General features: G+C 46.5%; 1 protein-coding gene across 2 annotated transcripts in view; it reads left to right on the top strand.

Annotated features, from left to right (window-relative positions):
• The window catches only part of LOC144770967 (uncharacterized), a 274,522-nt gene that overhangs the window by 49,712 nt on the left and 203,638 nt on the right, over window positions 1-21,172 (top strand). The window contains exons 3-4 of one of the 2 annotated variants that reach the window (XM_078655830.1): window positions 1,201-1,327; window positions 11,623-11,736. In XM_078655830.1, the coding sequence (XP_078511956.1) occupies window positions 1,201-1,327; window positions 11,623-11,736 (241 nt within the window). Of the gene's footprint in view, window positions 1-1,200; window positions 1,328-11,216; window positions 11,305-11,622; window positions 11,737-21,172 lie in introns of those variants that run through there. The other variant, XM_078655831.1, reaches the window with a different exon arrangement.

Raw genomic sequence — 21,172 nt, 5'->3', positions numbered from 1 at the left:
GGGCCAGGGTGTTTTTTGTTTTTTTTAAACCCAGGCTAGAGGAGACTCCCCTTTTGCTCAGACTTGTGTGGTGAGTGGATTTGTGGGCAGTGAGAAGGTGGCTGTTTGGAGATGCGTCAGCGGGAATGAACCTTGACCACCAGCTTTTAGCGTTTTGGGAAAACTAAAAGACTAAGTAGGAGGAATCTGCCCCACAAAACCTTCCTACAACTAATACAACAGGCTTGTTTGTCTCATCATTTTGAAAACCAAGAAACTGTAAATAAACAAGTAAGATCCAGCTATGGCGCAGGTGTGACCTAAACCTGGCTTGCAATGCATTAGTGTTGGTGTTTTGTGCTATTGCCTTTTTTTGGAATTAAGTGCGTGGCTTTTATAACTTTTATTTCAATTCCAGGACAGGGCACTGCTGGCAAAAGGAATTTAAACGAAAGTCACTTTTATGTAATTTCTTACTATACTAAACTAATGGCTCTTTGAATTGCAAGCAGGATACTAAGTGCTTGTGGGAATGGTGCCAGTAAATGCTGAACTTCTGTAAACACCTGGAGGAAGGCAGAGGGTCTGCCCAGAGCAGGGTGTGCTGGAGGGCAGAAGGATGCTCGGAGGTTGTGTTGTGACTGTCCCGGAATTGGTTCAGCAAAACTGTGTCTGAATGAGCAACTGGCTGAGCAGCGGTGCAATGAGACGGATGGAGTGGAGGAGATGTCGATAGTTGTCTATTCAATATTAAACATAATACTTCCTTGTATTTTATCAGTATGTTATAAATGGCAATGTTTGTAGTAAGTATATACAATTAATTGTTTTTTAAAAACTTGAAATAAGACGGTTACAAGAAAAATAAGGAGCCTATGTTTGCAGGAGTCAGTGGTTTCTCCTACACTTTATACTTTGTGGGTATTTGAAAGTTTCTAGTTTTATGAGTGAGTTAGTCTTGGGGCGCTGCCTTTGGTTTGTGACCGGTGATCACCATTAGGCGCCACATAATGGAGGCACTCAGGGGCAGGAACCTGTCCAACCACAAGGCAGGAGCACCCACCACACGTGTAATGTGTAGGAGAACTTCCATTCTCTTTGGGAATACTCTCATATCGTCAGATCTACCATTCGTTACACAACATTGTCTCCATTTTGGAGTACTGGAATGAAGTTTAAGAGTAAGACATTAACAAGTATTGTTACGATATCTCCTCCAAGGGACCAGCGACATTCCAGGACGTCACTGCCTGTTTCAGCGACGAGGAGAGGAGGCTCCTGCAGCGCTGGCAGAAGGAGCTGTACCAGAACGTGATGACGGAACTCCAGCAAGCCTTGCACTCGCTGGGTAATGGCACAAAGAGTTTAGTATAAAAACTTCATTGATCGCAAGTTTGTGTTTCGTACGATTCTAAATACTGTGTTTTAAGTTAGATCTTTCTCTTTGTATTTTTCTATCATGCAAACCCTTTGTATACAATTGCACAAGATGTAAGTAAATCTTAAAAGAAATTGAATTCTAGATTACACTTTGTGGTGGTGCAACCCTTCCTGAGGTGCAAGAACATACACTGTACCTAGAGTGAAGAATAGTTATCAACTCTGGTGCCTACAAATTATGGAGGCGAGCGATGTGTGTGAAGCATCGACTATAAGTCCATCATATGATGGAGGTGATTGATGTGTGTGAAGCATCGACTATAGATCATCACATGATGGAGGTGATTGATGTGTGTGAAGCCTCGACTATAGGTCCATCACATGATGGAGGTGATTGATGTGTGTGAAGCTTCGACTATAGATCCATCACATGATGGAGGCGAGCGATGTGTGTGAAGCATCGACTATAGATCATCACATGAGGGAGGTGATTGATGTGTGTGAAGCATCGACTATAAGTCCATCATATGATGGAGGTGAGCAATGTGTGTGAAGCATCGACTATAGGTCCATCACATGATGGAGGTGACTGATGTGTGTGAAGCCTCGACTATAGGCCCATCACATGATGGAGGTGATTGATGTGTGTGAAGCATCGACTATAAATCCATCACATGATGGAGGTGATTGATGTGTGTGAAGCATCGACTATAGATCATCACATGAGGGAGGTGATTGATGTGTGTGAAGCATCGACTATAGATCATCACATGAGGGAGGTGATTGATGTGTGTGAAGCATCGACTATAGGTCCATCATATGATGGAGGTGAGCAATGTGTGTGAAGCATCGACTATAGGCCCATCACATGATGGAGGTGATTGATGTGTGTGAAGCATCGACTATAGATCATCACATGATGGAGGTGACCGATGTGTGTGAAGCATCAACTATAGGTCCGTAACATGATGGAGGTGATTGATGCGTGTGAAGCATCGACTATAAATCCATCACATGATGGAGGTGAGGATGTGTGTGAAGCCTCGACTATAGGTCCATCACATGATGGAGGTGATTGATGTGTGTGAAGCCTCGACTATAGGTCCATCACATGATGGAGGTGATTGATGTGTGTGAAGCATCGACTATAGGTCCATCACATGATGGAGGTGATTGATGTGTGTGAAGCATCGACTATAGGTCAATCATATGATGGAGGTGATTGATGTGTGTGAAGCCTCGACTATAGGTCCATCACATGATGGAGGTGATTGATGTGTGTGAAGCATCGACTATAGGCCCATTACATGATGGAGGTGATTGATGTGTGTGAAGCATCGACTATAGATCATCACATGAGGGAGGTGATTGATGTGTGTGAAGCATCGACTATAGATCCATCACATGATGGAGGTGATTGATGTGTGTGAAGCATCAACTATAGGTCCGTAACATGATGGAGGTGAGCGATGCGTGTGAAGCATCGACTATAAATCCATCACATGATGGAGGTGAGGATGTGTGTGAAGCCTCGACTATAGGTCCATCACATGATGGAGGTGATTGATGTATGTGAAGCATCGACTATAGATCATCACTTGAGGGAGGTGATTGATGTGTGTGAAGCCTCGACTATAGGTCCATCACATGATGGAGGTGATTGATGTGTGTGAAGCCTCGACTATAGGTCCATCACATGATGGAGGTGATTGATGTGTGTGAAGCATCGACTATAGATCATCACATGATGGAGGTGATTGATGTGTGTGAAGCATCGACTATAGGTCCATCACATGATGGAGGTGATTGATGTGTGTGAAGCATCGACTATAGATCATCACATGAGGGAGGTGATTGATGTGTGTGAAGCCTCGACTATAGGTCCATCACATGATGAAGGTGATTGATGTGTGTGAAGCATCGACTATAGATCATCATATGATGGAGGTGATTGATGTGTGTGAAGCATCGACTATAGATCATCATATGATGGAGGTGATTGATGTGTGTGAAGCATCGACTATAGGTCCATCATATGATGGAGGTGACTGATGTGTGTGAAGCCTCGACTATAGGTCCATCATATGATGGAGGTGACTGATGTGTGTGAAGCCTCGACTATAGGTCCATCACATGATGGAGGTGATTGATGTGTGTGAAGCATCGACTATAGGTCCATCACATGATGGAGGTGATTGATGTGTGTGAAGCATCGACTATAGATCATCACATGAGGGAGGTGATTGATGTGTGTGAAGCCTCGACTATAGGTCCATCACATGATGGAGGTGACTGATGTGTGTGAAGCCTCGACTATAGGCCCATCACATGATGGAGGTGATTGATGTGTGTGAAGCATCGACTATAAATCCATCACATGATGGAGGTGATTGATGTGTGTGAAGCATCGACTATAGATCATCACATGAGGGAGGTGATTGATGTGTGTGAAGCATCGACTATAGATCATCACATGAGGGAGGTGATTGATGTGTGTGAAGCATCGACTATAGGTCCATCATATGATGGAGGTGAGCAATGTGTGTGAAGCATCGACTATAGGCCCATCACATGATGGAGGTGATTGATGTGTGTGAAGCATCGACTATAGATCATCACATGATGGAGGTGACCGATGTGTGTGAAGCATCAACTATAGGTCCGTAACATGATGGAGGTGATTGATGCGTGTGAAGCATCGACTATAAATCCATCACATGATGGAGGTGAGGATGTGTGTGAAGCCTCGACTATAGGTCAATCATATGATGGAGGTGATTGATGTGTGTGAAGCCTCGACTATAGGTCCATCACATGATGGAGGTGATTGATGTGTGTGAAGCATCGACTATAGGTCCATCACATGATGGAGGTGATTGATGTGTGTGAAGCATCGACTATAGGTCAATCATATGATGGAGGTGATTGATGTGTGTGAAGCCTCGACTATAGGTCCATCACATGATGGAGGTGATTGATGTGTGTGAAGCATCGACTATAGGCCCATTACATGATGGAGGTGATTGATGTGTGTGAAGCATCGACTATAGATCATCACATGAGGGAGGTGATTGATGTGTGTGAAGCATCGACTATAGATCCATCACATGATGGAGGTGATTGATGTGTGTGAAGCATCAACTATAGGTCCGTAACATGATGGAGGTGAGCGATGCGTGTGAAGCATCGACTATAAATCCATCACATGATGGAGGTGAGGATGTGTGTGAAGCCTCGACTATAGGTCCATCACATGATGGAGGTGATTGATGTATGTGAAGCATCGACTATAGATCATCACTTGAGGGAGGTGATTGATGTGTGTGAAGCCTCGACTATAGGTCCATCACATGATGGAGGTGATTGATGTGTGTGAAGCCTCGACTATAGGTCCATCACATGATGGAGGTGATTGATGTGTGTGAAGCATCGACTATAGATCATCACATGATGGAGGTGATTGATGTGTGTGAAGCATCGACTATAGGTCCATCACATGATGGAGGTGATTGATGTGTGTGAAGCATCGACTATAGATCATCACATGAGGGAGGTGATTGATGTGTGTGAAGCCTCGACTATAGGTCCATCACATGATGAAGGTGATTGATGTGTGTGAAGCATCGACTATAGATCATCATATGATGGAGGTGATTGATGTGTGTGAAGCATCGACTATAGATCATCATATGATGGAGGTGATTGATGTGTGTGAAGCATCGACTATAGGTCCATCATATGATGGAGGTGACTGATGTGTGTGAAGCCTCGACTATAGGTCCATCATATGATGGAGGTGACTGATGTGTGTGAAGCCTCGACTATAGGTCCATCACATGATGGAGGTGATTGATGTGTGTGAAGCATCGACTATAGGTCCATCACATGATGGAGGTGATTGATGTGTGTGAAGCATCGACTATAGATCATCACATGAGGGAGGTGATTGATGTGTGTGAAGCCTCGACTATAGGTCCATCACATGATGGAGGTGATTGATGTGTGTGAAGCATCGACTATAGGTCCATCACATGATGGAGGTGATTGATGTGTGTGAAGCCTCGACTATAGGTCCATCACGTGATTGATGTGTGTGAAGCATCGACTATAGGTCCATCACATGATGGAGGTGATTGATGTGTGTGAAGCATCGACTATAGGTCCATCATATGATGGAGGTGACTGATGTGTGTGAAGCATCGACTATAGGTCCATCACATGATGGAGGTGATTGATGTGTGTGAAGCATTGACTATAGGTCCATCACATGACGGAGGTGATTGATGTGTGTGAAGCCTCGACTATAGGCCCATCACATGATGGAGGTGATTGATGTGTGTGAAGCATCGACTATAGATCATCACATGAGGGAGGTGATTGATGTGTGTGAAGCATCGACTATAGGTCCATCACATGATGGAGGTGATTGATGTGTGTGAAGCATCGACTATAGGTCCATCACATGATGGAGGTGATTGATGTGTGTGAAGCATCGACTATAGATCATCACATGATGGAGGTGATTGATGTGTGTGAAGCATCGACTATAGGTCCATCACATGACGGAGGTGATTGATGTGTGTGAAGCCTCGACTATAGGCCCATCACATGATGGAGGTGATTGATGTGTGTGAAGCATCGACTATAGGTCCATCACATGATGGAGGTGATTGATGTGTGTGAAGCCTCGACTATAGGTCCATCACATGATGGAGGTGATTGATGTGTGTGAAGCATCGACTATAGGTCCATCACATGATGGAGGTGATTGATGTGTGTGAAGCATCGACTATAGGTCCATCACATGATGGAGGTGATTGATGTGTGTGAAGCATTGACTATAGGTCCATCACATGATGGAGGTGATTGATGTGTGTGAAGCCTCGACTATAGGTCCATCACATGATGGAGGTGATTGATGTGTGTGAAGCATCGACTATAGGTCCATCACATGATGGAGGTGATTGATGTGTGTGAAGCATCGACTATAGGTCCATCACATGATGGAGGTGATTGATGTGTGTGAAGCATCGACTATAGATCATCACATGAGGGAGGTGATTGATGTGTGTGAAGCCTCGACTATAGGTCCATCACATGATGGAGGTGATTGATGTGTGTGAAGCATCGACTATAGGTCCATCACATGATGGAGGTGATTGATGTGTGTGAAGCATTGACTATAGGTCCATCACATGATGGAGGTGATTGATGTGTGTGAAGCCTCGACTATAGGTCCATCACATGATGGAGGTGATTGATGTGTGTGCAGCATCGACTATAGGTCCATCACATGATGGAGGTGATTGATGTGTGTGAAGCATCGACTATAGATCATCACATGAGGGAGGTGATTGATGTGTGTGAAGCATCGACTATAGGTCCATCACATGATGGAGGTGATTGATGTGTGTGAAGCATCGACTATAGGTCCATCACATGATGGAGGTGATTGATGTGTGTGAAGCATCGACTATAGATCATCACATGATGGAGGTGATTGATGTGTGTGAAGCATCGACTATAGGTCCATCACATGATGGAGGTGATTGATGTGTGTGCAGCATCGACTATAGGTCCATCACATGATGGAGGTGATTGATGTGTGTGAAGCATTGACTATAGGTCCATCACATGATGGAGGTGATTGATGTGTGTGAAGCCTCGACTATAGGTCCATCACATGATGGAGGTGATTGATGTGTGTGCAGCATCGACTATAGGTCCATCACATGATGGAGGTGATTGATGTGTGTGAAGCATCGACTATAGATCATCACATGATGGAGGTGATTGATGTGTGTGAAGCATCGACTATAGGTCCATCACATGATGGAGGTGATTGATGTGTGTGAAGCCTCGACTATAGGTCCATCATATGATGGAGGTGACTGATGTGTGTGAAGCCTCGACTATAGGTCCATCACATGATGGAGGTGATTGATGTGTGTGAAGCATCGACTATAGGTCCATCACATGATGGAGGTGATTGATGTGTGTGAAGCATCGACTATAGATCATCACATGAGGGAGGTGATTGATGTGTGTGAAGCATCGACTATAGATCATCACATGAGGGAGGTGATTGATGTGTGTGAAGCCTCGACTATAGGTCCATCACATGATGGAGGTGATTGATGTGTGTGAAGCATCGACTATAGGCCCATCACATGATGGAGGTGATTGATGTGTGTGAAGCATCGACTATAGGCCCATTACATGATGGAGGTGATTGATGTGTGTGAAGCATTGACTATAGGTCCATCACATGATGGAGGTGATTGATGTGTGTGAAGCCTCGACTATAGGTCCATTACATGATGGAGGTGATTGATGTGTGTGAAGCATCGACTATAGGCCCATTACATGATGGAGGTGATTGATGTGTGTGAAGCATCGACTACAGGTCCATCACATGAGGGAGGTGATTGATGTGTGTGAAGCTTCGACTATAGATCATCACATGAGGGAGGTGATTGATGTGTGTGAAGCATCGACTATAGGTCCATCACATAATGGAGGTGATTGATGTGTGTGAAGCCTCGACTATAGGCCCATCACATGATGGAGGTGATTGATGTGTGTGAAGCATCGACTATAGATCATCACATGATGGAGGTGATTGATGTGTGTGAAGCATCGACTATAGGCCCATCACATGATGGAGGTGATTGATGTGTGTGAAGCATCGACTATAGGTCCATCACATGATGGAGGTGATTGATGTGTGTGAAGCATCGACTATAGGCCCATCACATGATGGAGGTGATTGATGTGTGTGAAGCATCGACTATAGGTCCATCACATGATGGAGGTGATTGATGTGTGTGAAGCATCGACTATAGGTCAATCATATGAGGGAGGTGATTGATGTGTGTGAAGCCTCGACTATAGGTCCATCACATGATGGAGGTGATTGATGTGTGTGAAGCATCGACTATAGGCCCATCACATGATGGAGGTGATTGATGTGTGTGAAGCATCGACTATAGGCCCATTACATGATGGAGGTGATTGATGTGTGTGAAGCATTGACTATAGGTCCATCACATGATGGAGGTGATTGATGTGTGTGAAGCCTCGACTATAGGTCCATTACATGATGGAGGTGATTGATGTGTGTGAAGCATCGACTATAAATCCATCACATGATGGAGGTGAGGATGTGTGTGAAGCCTCGACTATAGGTCCATCACATGATGGAGGTGATTGATGTGTGTGAAGCATCGACTATAGATCATCACATGATGGAGGTGATTGATGTGTGTGAAGCATCGACTATAGGTCCATCACATGATGGAGGTGATTGATATGTGTGAAGCATCGACTATAGGCCCATCACATGATGGAGGTGATTGATGTGTGTGAAGCATCGACTATAGGTCCATCACATGATGGAGGTGATTGATGTGTGTGAAGCCTCGACTATAGGCCCATCACATGATGGAGGTGATTGATGTGTGTGAAGCATCGACTATAGGCCCATCACATGATGGAGGTGATTGATGTGTGTGAAGCATCGACTAGAGATCATCACATGAGGGAGGTGATTGATGTGTGTGAAGCCTCGACTATAGGTCCATCACATGATGGAGGTGATTGATGTGTGTGCAGCATCGACTATAGGTCCATCACATGATGGAGGTGATTGATGTGTGTGAAGCATCGACTATAGGTCCATCACATGATGGAGGTGATTGATGTGTGTGAAGCATTGACTATAGGTCCATCACATGATGGAGGTGATTGATGTGTGTGAAGCCTCGACTATAGGTCCATCACATGATGGAGGTGATTGATGTGTGTGAAGCATCGACTATAGGCCCATTACATGATGGAGGTGATTGATGTGTGTGAAGCATCGACTATAGGTCCATCACATGATGGAGGTGATTGATGTGTGTGAAGCATCAACTATAGGTCCATCACATGATGGAGGTGATTGATGTGTGTGAAGCATCGACTATAGATCATCACATGAGGGAGGTGATTGATGTGTGTGAAGCCTCGACTATAGGTCCATCACATGATGGAGGTGATTGATGTGTGTGAAGCATCGACTATAGGTCCATCACATGATGGAGGTGATTGATGTGTGTGAAGCATCGACTATAGGTCCATCACATGATGCAGGTGATTGATGTGTGTGAAGCATTGACTATAGGTCCATCACATGATGGAGGTGATTGATGTGTGTGAAGCCTCGACTATAGGCCCATCACATGATGGAGGTGATTGATGTGTGTGAAGCATCGACTATAGGCCCATCACATGATGGAGGTGATTGATGTGTGTGAAGCATCGACTATAGATCATCACATGAGGGAGGTGATTGATGTGTGTGAAGCCTCGACTATAGGTCCATCACATGATGGAGGTGATTGATGTGTGTGCAGCATCGACTATAGGTCCATCACATGATGGAGGTGATTGATGTGTGTGAAGCATCGACTATAGGTCCATCACATGATGGAGGTGATTGATGTGTGTGAAGCATTGACTATAGGTCCATCACATGATGGAGGTGATTGATGTGTGTGAAGCCTCGACTATAGGTCCATCACATGATGGAGGTGATTGATGTGTGTGCAGCATCGACTATAGGTCCATCACATGATGGAGGTGATTGATGTGTGTGAAGCATCGACTATAGGTCCATCACATGATGGAGGTGATTGATGTGTGTGAAGCATCGACTATAGGTCCATCACATGATGGAGGTGATTGATGTGTGTGAAGCATCGACTATAGATCATCACATGAGGGAGGTGATTGATGTGTGTGAAGCCTCGACTATAGGTCCATCACATGATGGAGGTGATTGATGTGTGTGAAGCATCGACTATAGGCCCATCACATGATGGAGGTGATTGATGTGTGTGAAGCATCGACTATAGGCCCATCACATGATGGAGGTGATTGATGTGTGTGAAGCATCGACTATAGGCCCATCACATGATGGAGGTGATTGATGTGTGTGAAGCATCGACTAGAGGTCCGTCACACGATGTAGGTGTCAAGACCCCACAAGTCTTACCTCACCCACGCACACAAAGCCCTACACGACCAAGGCCCGAGCTACCTCAACAGTCGAGTCAACTTCTACGCTCCGAAACGCCACCTCCGATCAGCCAACCACGCCCTCGCCGCCGTCCCCCGCATCCGAAGAGCGACGACAGGAGGAAGGTCCTTCTCCTACCTGGCCGCCAAGACCTGGAACTCCCTCCCGACCGACCTGCGCCTGACCCAAGACCACCTCTCCTTCAGGAAAAAGCTGAAGACCTGGCTGTTCGAGCAGTAGCGGCACCCCCCACCCCCCCCCCAGCGCCTTGAGACCCTACGGGTATGTAGCGCGCTCTATAAGTGCCACTGATTGATTGATTGACCTGGTACACTTGTGGAGTAATCTCGTAGAGACGACGTGAACAACCTCCACCGTCACCTGCATTTCCCTAGTAAGAGAATGTATACTGACCAGGACAAGGATGGGATCAGGGAGGAATCCTAAAAATGGAGATATCGACGTGAAGACCTTGTGGGTGCTCCTATCGATTTTAGGGAATTGTCCCTGGATCACTAGCTAAATAATGGATAAACCATATGATTAGTGTGTTAGCCCTTCCTATCCCCATGATCACACATGCATCATACACACAAAGGGCGTCACCATGAATATATAGTCACCTGGAAGTTGTGAGAGTCAGCAGTATAGGGAGGGCTTCAGTGCGCTCCAGCCCGAAAAGAAATGTACATGCGACAACGTACTCCTGTGCATGTCGTAAAGACAATAAGTAAAAGCACTCCTGCGCTAATGTGTGGGCAAAGAAATGAAAAGCGCTTCTGCACTTACAGGGCGTAAGTGGCACCGTGCTTCAGCGGGTGTTGCCACGAAGGTGATGAAGGCAAAGCAAGACCGCTCTCCAGCGCGTGTTGCTGCAAAAGAAGGTAAGGCACACCAGCGCCAATAAAGATATGCAGCAAGTAAGTCACACCAGCGCCAATTAAACATGTAGCACCGCGCTCCAGTGTGTGCCACAGCAAGGAAAATAAGGTGCACCAGTTCCAACAATGAGGAGCGGCACCGCTCTCCAGCAGCAGCGATGTCCTACAGCGAACACAGCAGAGGCTCACGCAGAGTCGCCATGGCGGGCTTCAGGCCAAGGAACTTCTCCCTACATCCTGCCATGCCCTGCCATCTCCTGTGTTTGTTGGTGCCATGAGAGGCTGCAGCGTAACATACATTTATTTTCCCTTTAAACACAGGCCCTGTGATTGCCACACATGTGTTTTCGTTAAGAACGAAGGAGAAGGAAGGTCTGAACCCCTTCGGAGACGATGTAGACTCTGAGACAAGATATGGCGACGACCAATCCCCAGGTATGTAGAGCGCGTTGGGTGTACTGTCTTACCTATTTATATATGTATTTATTTATTTACTATGGTGCATCGTAAAGAACCAGCTTCACAACACCTGTCTAGGTATATGTTAAGGGGAGGGTGACTAGTAGAAGGACCAGGCCCACAGAGAGATGCTTCCTAGCCCCCAAGAATATGTTATGGGGGGAGCGACCAGCCGAAGGACAAGGCCCACAGAGAGATGCTTCCTAGCCCCCAAGAATATGTTAAGGGGGGGAGCGACCAGCCGAAGGACAAGGCCCAAAGAGAGAAGCTTCCTAGCCCCCAAGAATATGTTAAGGGGGGGAGCGACCAGCCGAAGGACAAGGCCCAAAGAGAGATGCTTCCTAGCCCCCAAGAATATGTTAAGGCGGGGAAGTGACCAGCCCAAGGACCAGGCCCACAGAGAGATGCTTCCTAGCCCCCAAGAATATATTAAGGGGGGGAGTGACCAGCCCAAGGACCAGGCCCACTGAGAGAGAAGCTTTCTTGCTCCAAGTGTGAATCACTAGAAATAGAGACTGACTTTACAAGAGTAACTCACAAATATTTGTAGCTTGAATTTGAAATGGTCACCATGGTCTGCAGGTTCTCTTCCTGGATTGGTTACTCCTGGCACCGGCCTGAAGTCAAACTATAGAGTTACTGATTACCTTCCTTATAGGATAAATAGGCTCCCTGCGTGGTCACTTGTTTGTTTATATTTAGGCCTGAATGCCAGTACCTATTGCAGGTTCTAGTTTTGAATTCAAGCCTTGTGAGAAGTGCTGTCTGTGCAAGCCAGTGACACCAACGGATTGAAGCGATATGCGTGAGAGTCTGCATTCAGCTGATTAAAGCGGTGTGAGATCCTATGCATTCAGCTGACTGAAGCGCTTTTGTGTGAGAGCCTGTACATTCAACTGATTGAAGAGCTATGTGAGAGCCTGTACATTCAACCGATTGAAGAGCTGTGTGAGATCCTATGCATTCAACCGACTGAAGAGCTGTGTGAGAGCCTGTACATTCAACCGACTGAAGAGCTGTGTGAGAGCCTGTACATTCAACCGACTGAAGAGCTATGTGAGAGCCTGTACATTCAACCGACTGAAGAGCTGTGTGAGAGCCTGTACATTCAACTGATTGAAGCGCTGTGTGAGAGAGCCTGTACATTCAACCGATTGAAGCGCTTTGTGAGAGCCTGTACATTCAACTGACTGAAGAGCTGTGTGAGAGCCTGTACATTCAACCGACTGAAGAGCTATGTGAGAGCCTGTACATTCAACCGACTGAAGAGCTGTGTGAGAGCCTGTACATTCAACTGACTGGAGAGCTGTGTGAGAGCCTGTACATTCAACTGATTAAAGAGCTGTGTGAGAGCCTGTACATTCAACTGACTGAAGCAGTGTGTTAGAGCCTGTACATTCACCGACTGAAGCGTTGTGCATGAGAGTGTGCATTAAACTAATTGAGCGCAGTGTGAGAGCCTGTACATTCAACTGACTGAAGCGGTGTGTTAGAGCCTGTACATTCAACTGACTGAAGAGCTGTGTGAGAGCCTGTACATTCAACCGACTGAAGAGCTGTGTGAGAGCCTGTACATTCAACCGACTGAAGAGCTGTGTGTGAGAGCCCGTACATTCAACCGACTGAAGAGCTGTGTGAGAGCCTGTTCATTCAACCGACTGAAGAGCTGTGTGAGAGCCTGTACATTCAACTGATTGAAGAGCTGTGTGAGAGCCTGTACATTCAACTGACTGAAAGCGGTGTGTGAGAGCCTGTACATTCAACTGACTGAAGCGGTGTGTGAGAGCCTGTACATTCAACCGACTGAAGAGCTGTGTGAGAGCCTGTACATTCAACCGACTGAAGAGCTGTGTGAGAGCCTGTACATTCAACTGACTGAAGCGCTGTGTGTGAGAGCCCCTACATTCAACCGACTGAAGAGCTGTGTGAGAGCCTGTACATTCAACTGATTGAAGTGCTGTGTGAGAGAGCCTGTACTTTCAACCGACTGAAGAGCTGTGTGAGAGCCTGTACTTTCAACCGACTGAAGAGCTGTGTGAGAGCCTGTACATTCAACCGACTGAAGAGCTGTGTGAGAGCCTGTACTTTCAACCGACTGAAGAGCTGTGTGAGAGCCTGTACATTCAACCGACTGAAGAGCTGTGTGAGAGCCTGTACATTCAACCGATTGAAGCGCTGTGTGAGAGCCTGTACATTCAACCGACTGAAGAGCTGTGTGAGAGCCTGTACATTCAACCGACTGAAGAGCTGTGTGAGAGCCTATACATTCAACTGACTGAAGAGCTGTGTGTGAGAGCCTGTACATTCAACCGACTGAAGAGCTGTGTGAGAGCCTGTACATTCAACCGACTGAAGAGCTGTGTGAGAGCCTATACATTCAACCGACTGAAGAGCTGTGTGAGAGCCTGTACATTCAACCGACTGAAGAGCTGTGTGAGAGCCTGTACATTCAACCGACTGAAGAGCTGTGTGAGAGCCTGTACATTCAACTGATTGAAGAGCTGTGTGAGAGCCTGTACATTCAACCGAATGAAGCGCTGTGTTTGAGAGCCTGTACATTCAATGGACTGAAGCGGTGTGTGAGAGCCTGTACATTCAACTGATTAAAGAGCTGTGTGAGAGCCTGTATATTCAACTGACTGAAGCGTTGTGTGAGAGCCTACATTCAAACGACTGAAGAGCTGTGTGAGAGCCTGTACATTCAACTGATTAAAGAGCTGTGTGAGAGCCTGTATATTCAACTGACTGAAGCGTTGTGTGAGAGCCTACATTCAAACGACTGAAGAGCTGTGTGAGAGCCTGTACATTCAACTGATTAAAGAGCTGTGTGAGAGCCTGTACATTCAACCGACTGAAGCGCAGTGTGAGAGCCTGTACATTCAACTGATTGAATAGCTGTGTGAGAGCCTGTACATTCAACCGACTGAAGAGCTGTGTGAGAGCCTGTACATTCAACCGACTGAAGAGCTATGTGAGAGCCTGTACATTCAACCGACTGAAGCGCAGTGTGAGAGCCTGTACATTCAACTGATTGAATAGCTGTGTGAGAGCCTGTACATTCAACCGACTGAAGAGCAGTGTGAGAACCTGTACATTCAACTGATTAAATAGCTGTGTGAGAGCCTGTACATTCAACCGACTGAAGAGCTGTGTGAGAGCCTGTACATTCAACTGACTGAAGCGCTGTGTTCGAGCCTGTACATTCAACTGACTGGAGAGCTGTGTGAGAGCCTGTACATTCAACCGGCTGAAGAGCTGTTTGAGAGCCTGTACATTCAACTGATTGAAGAGCTGTGTGAGAGCCTGTACATTCAACCGACTGAAGCGCTGTGTGAGAGCCTGTACATTCAACTGACTGAAGAGCTGTGTGAGAGCCTGTACATTCAACTGATTGAAGAGCTGTGTGAGAGCCTGTACATTCAACCGACTGAAGAGCTGTGTGAGAGCCTGTACATTCAACCGACTGAAGAGCTGTGTGTGAGAGCCCGTACATTCAACTGACTAAAGAGCTGTGTGAGAGCCTATACATTCAACTGACTGAAGAGCTGTGTGTGGGAGCCTGTACATTCAACCGGCTGAAGAGCTGTTTGAGAGCCTGAACATTCAACCGACTGAAGAGCTGTGTTTGAGAGCATGTACATTCAACCGACTGAAGAGCTGTGTGAGAACCTGTACATTCAACTGACTGGAGAGCTGTCTGAGAGCCTGTACATTCAACTTAACGAAGCGCTGTGTGAGAGCCTGTACATTCAACCGGCTGAAGAGCTGTGTGAGAGCCTGTACATTCAACTGACTGAAGCGCTGTGTGTGAGAGCCTGTACATTCAACCGACTGAAGCGCTGTGTGAGAGCCTGTACATTCAACTTAACGAAGCGCTGTGTGAGAACCTGTACATTCAACTGACTGAAGCGCTGTGTGAGAGCCTGTACATTCAACTGACTGGAGAGCTGTGTGAGAGCCTGTACATTCAACTGACTGGAGAGCTGGGTGAGAGCCTGTACATTCAACTTAACGAAGCGCTGTGTGAGAACCTGTATATTCAACTGACTGGAGAGCTGTGTGAGAGCCTGTACATTCAACCGGCTGAAGAGCTGTGTGAGAGCCTGTACATTCAACTGACTGGAGAGCTGTCTGAGAGCCTGTACATTCAACTTAACGAAGCGCTGTGTGAGAACCTGTACATTCAACTGACTGAAGCGGTGTGTTAGAGCCTGTACATTCAACTGATTAAAGAGCTGTGTGAGAGCCTGTGCATTCAACTGACTGAAGCGCTGTGTGAGAGCCTGTACATTCAACCGGCTGAAGAGCTGTGTGAGAGCCTGTACATTCAACTGACTGAAGCGCTGTGTGAGAGCCTGTACATTAAACCGGCTGAAGAGCTGTGTGAGAGCCTGTACATTCAAACGACTGAAGAGCTGTGTGAGAGCCTGTACATTCAACCGACTGAAGAGCTGTGTGAGAGCCTGTACATTCAACCGACTGAAGAGCAGTGTGAGAGCCTGTACATTCAACTGATTGAATAGCTGTGTGAGAGCCTATACATTCAACTGACTGAGGAGCTGTGTGAGAGCCTATACATTCAACCGACTGAAGAGCTGTGTGAGAGCCTGTACATTCAACCGACTGAAGCGCAGTGTGAGAGCCTGTACATTCAACCGACTGAAGCTCTGTGTGAGAGCCTGTACATTCAACCGACTGAAGAGCTGTGAGAGAGCCTGTACATTCAACTGACTGAAGCGCTGTGTGAGAGCCTGTACATTCAACCAATTGAAGCGCAGTGTGAGAGCCTGTACATTCAACCGACTGAAGCTCTGTGTGAGAGCCTGTACATTCAACCGACTGAAGCGCAGTGTGAGAGCCTGTACATTCAACCGACTGAAGCTCTGTGTGAGAGCCTGTACATTCAACTGACTGAAGAGCTGTGTGAGAGCCTGTACTTTCAACCGACTGAAGAGCTTCGTGAGAGCCTGTACATTCAACTGACTGAAGCGGTGTGTTAGAGCCTGTACATTCAACTGATTAAAGAGCTGTGTGAGAGCCTGTACATTCAACTGACTGAAGCGCTGTGTGAGAGCCTGTACATTCAACCGGCTGAAGAGCTGTGTGAGAGCCTGTACATTCAACTGACTGGAGAGCTGTGTGAGAACCTGTACATTCAACTGACTGAAGCAGTGTGTTAGAGCCTGTACATTCAACTGATTAAAGAGCTGTGTGAGAGCCTGTACATTCAACTGACTGGAGAGCTGTGTGAGAGCCTGTACATTCAACTGACTGGAGAGCTGTGTGAGAACCTGTACATTCAACTGACTGAAGCAGTGTGTTAGAGCCTGTACATTCAACTGATTAAAGAGCTGTGTGAGAGCCTGTACATTCAACTGATTGAATAGCTGTGTGAGAGCCTGTACATTCAACCGACTGAAGAGCTGTGAGAGCCTGTACAATCAACTGACTGGAGAGCTGTGTGAGAGCCTGTACATTCAACTGATTAAAGAGCTGTGTGAGAACCTGTACATTCAACTGACTGAAAGCGGTGTGTTAGAGCCTGTACATTCATCTGATTAAAGAGCTGTGTGAGAGAACCTGTACATTCAACTGACTGAAGCGGTGTGTTAGAGCCTGTACATTCAACTGATTAAAGAGCTGTGTGAGAGCCTGTACATTCAACTGACTGAAGCGCTGTGTGAGAGCCTGTACATTCAACCGACTGAAGAGCTGTGTGAGAACCTGTACATTCAACTGACTGAAAGCGGTGTGTTAGAGCCTGTACATTCATCTGATTAAAGAGCTGTGTGAGAGAACCTGTACATTCAACTGACTGAAGCGGTGTGTTAGAGCCTGTACATTCAACTGATTAAAGAGCTGTGTGAGAGCCTGTACATTCAACCGACTGAAGAGCTGTGTGAGAGCCTGTACATTCAACTGACTGGAGAGCTGTGTGAGAGCCTGTACATTCAACTGACTGGAGAGCTATGTGAGAGCCTGTACATTCATCTGATTAAAGAGCTGTGTGAGAGAACCTGTACATTCAACTGACTGAAGCGGTATGTTAGAGCCTGTACATTCAACTGATTAAAGAGCTGTGTGAGAGCCTGTACATTCAACTGACTGAAGCGCTGTGTGAAAGCCTGTACATTCAACCGACTGAAGAGCTGTGTGAGAGCCTGTACATTCAACTGACTGGAGAGCTGTGTGAGAGCCTGTACATTCAACCGACTGAAGAGCTGTGTGTGAGAGCCCGTACATTCAACCAATTGAAGCGCTGTGTGAGAGCCCGTACATTCAACCAATTGAAGCGCTGTGTGAGAGCCTGTACATTCAACTGACTGAAGCGCTGTGTGAGAGCCTGTACATTCAACTGACTGAAGCGCTGTGTGAGAGCCTGTACATTCAACCGACTGAAGAGCTGTGTGAGAGCCTGTACATTCAACTGACTGGAGAGCTGTGTGAGAGCCTGTACATTCAACCGACTGAAGAGCTGTGTGAGAGCCTGTACATTCAACTGACTGGAGAGCTGTGTGAGAGCCTGTACATTCAACTGATTAAAGAGCTGTGTGAGAACCTGTACATTCAACTGACTGAAGCGCTGTGTTAGAGCCTGTACATTCAACCGATTGAAGAGCTGTGTGAGAGCCTGTACATTCAACCGACTGAAGAGCTGTGTGAGAGCCTGTACATTCAACCGATTGAAGCGCTGTGTGAGAGCCTGTACATTCAACCGACTGAAGAGCTGTGTGAGAGCCTGTACATTCAACTGACTGAAGCGCTGTGTGAGAGCCTGTACATTCAACCGACTGAAGAGCTGTGTGAGAGCCTGTACATTCAACTGACTGAAGAGCTGTGTGAGAGCCTGTACATTTAACTGATTAAAGAGCTGTGTGAGAGCCTGTACATTCAACCGACTGAAGAGCAGTGTAAGAGCCTGTACATTCAACTGACTGAAGCGCTGTGTGAGAGCCTGTACATTCAACCGACTGAAGAGCTGTGTGAGAGCCTGTACATTCAACCGACTGAAGAGCAGTGTGTGAGAGCCTGTACATTCAACCGACTGAAGAGCTGTGTGAGAGCCTGTACATTCAACCGACTGAAGAGCTGTGTGAGAGCCTGTACATTCAACCGACTGAAGAGCTGTGTGAGAGCCTGTACATTCAACCGACTGAAGAGCTGTGTGAGAGCCTGTACATTCAACCGACTGAAGAGCAGTGTGTGAGAGCCTGTACATTCAACCGACTGAAGAGCTGTGTGAGAGCCTGTACATTCAACCGACTGAAGAGCTGTGTGAGAGCCTGTACATTCAACCGACTGAAGAGCTGTGTGAGAGCCTGTACATTCAACTGACTGAAGAGCTGTGTGAGAGCCTGTACATTTAACTGATTAAAGAGCTGTGTGAGAGCCTGTACATTCAACCGACTGAAGAGCAGTGTAAGAGCCTGTACATTCAACTGACTGAAGCGCTGTGTGAGAGCCTGTACATTCAACCGACTGAAGAGCTGTGTGAGAGCCTGTACATTCAACCGACTGAAGAGCAGTGTGTGAGAGCCTGTACATTCAACCGACTGAAGAGCTGTGTGAGAGCCTGTACATTCAACCGACTGAAGAGCTGTGTGAGAGCCTGTACATTCAACCGACTGAAGAGCTGTGTGAGAGCCTGTACATTCAACCGGCTGAAGATCTGCCTGAGAGCCTGTACATTCAACTTAACGAAGCGGTGTGTTAGAGCCTGCACATTCTGTGGTAAATAAATAATTAATTACCGGTACTATTTTTCTATACATTAACTGAAACAGATAGCTCAATAAATAAGAGGCAGGATCCGGGGTATCTGAGTTGAACAGGCTTTAATCAGGCACAAGTGAAGGGACAGGATCGGAACAGCCTGTAATAGAATGGCATGGAATGGCAGCTGCAACGTCTCATTAACAGTACATAGTATATATAGGAAAACATTACAATTACATTGAATACGGTAGGCGTAACAAGTGACAAACGTAAGATAAGAACACATGGGCGTACAAAGAAGGCGTGCACAGGGCGTGCACGAAGACATGTGATGAGAACGTCACAGAAGTGTCACAAATGGGTGGATACATGGAGGGGGCTACCTGGGCAGCTGGAACCTTTAACCTAGTGGTGCGCGCAAACGGACCATGACGTGTAACTGGGGAGAGCTGGGGGCTCTGACTTCTGTGCTAGAAGAGGAGACTAAAGTCTGCGATGTCAGGACGACATGTACCTATAGCATATCTGGTATCTTGTGTGTGGAGTACATGTTGATAGAATCTAAAAGTCATCAGAGCAAAGGCTACTTGACACTAAGGCTGGTGCAGGCATATATTCTTCATGTATTGCGTGTGCTATGAATCTTCTATGGATATTAATACAGTAATTCACTTGCATGGAGACAGAAAGACTAGACTATAGCTGAAGATGTTTATGCGGTTCGTTAGCTTAGGAATGTGAAGACGGAGAGCTGAACTGATAACTAGAGGCATAACATATTCTTGGCAGACAGGCAGACAGAGCCAGGCCAGGCACCGCGCTGCGCGGCAGGAAGTAAGCGAAGGGTCAGGGATGCAGGTGGGGACTGCATCGCTCCTCGGAGTGGTTTCAGGAGACTGGAGCTTGAATCTGGTGTTCAGGCCCTTTGAGGCCTAGAAACGGGGACAATTCGATGAATTAACGTGCATAATGTAAAACGTTGGCAACATAGGCCTAATACTCGTTGCTTTCACGAGGACTGGAAACTGGCATACTAACATTGGACATAACTATAATGGCGTCTTTATTCGGTCATAGGGGGATATATGCATATTAATCATGCACATATTACATAGGATGGGGAACACGTAGGGACACATGACAAGGCAAAATTAAATTTTCCTCAATTCAACCGACTGAAGAGCTGTGTGAGAGCCTGTACATTCAACTGATTGAAGAGCTGTGTGAGAGCCTGTACATTCAACTGACTGGAGAGCTGTGTGAGAGCCTGTACATTCAACTGACTGTAGAGCTGTGTGAGAGCCTGTACATTCAACTGACTGAAGCAGTGTGTTAGAGCCTGTACATTCAACCGACTGAAGAGCTGTGTGAGAGCCTGTACATTCAACGGACTGAAGAGCTGTGTGCGAGCCTGTACATTTAACTGATTGAAGAGCTGTGTGAGTGCCTGTACATTCAACTGACTGGAGAGCTGTGTGAGAGCCTGTACATTCAACACACTGAAGAGCTGTGTGCGAGCCTGTACATTTAACTGATTGAAGAGCTGTGTGAGTGCCTGTACATTCAACTGACTGGAGAGCTGTGTGAGAGCCTGTTCATTCAACCGACTGAAGAGCTGTGTGTGAGAGCCTGTACATTCAACTGATTGAAGAGCTGTGTGAGTGCCTGTACATTCAACTGACTGGAGAGCTGTGTG

The sequence above is a fragment of the Lissotriton helveticus genome, chromosome 7 (genome assembly GCF_964261635.1).
Source record: "Lissotriton helveticus chromosome 7, aLisHel1.1, whole genome shotgun sequence".
NCBI classification, from domain to species: domain Eukaryota; kingdom Metazoa; phylum Chordata; class Amphibia; order Caudata; family Salamandridae; genus Lissotriton; species Lissotriton helveticus.
This window is presented reverse-complemented; position numbering and strand designations above follow the sequence as displayed.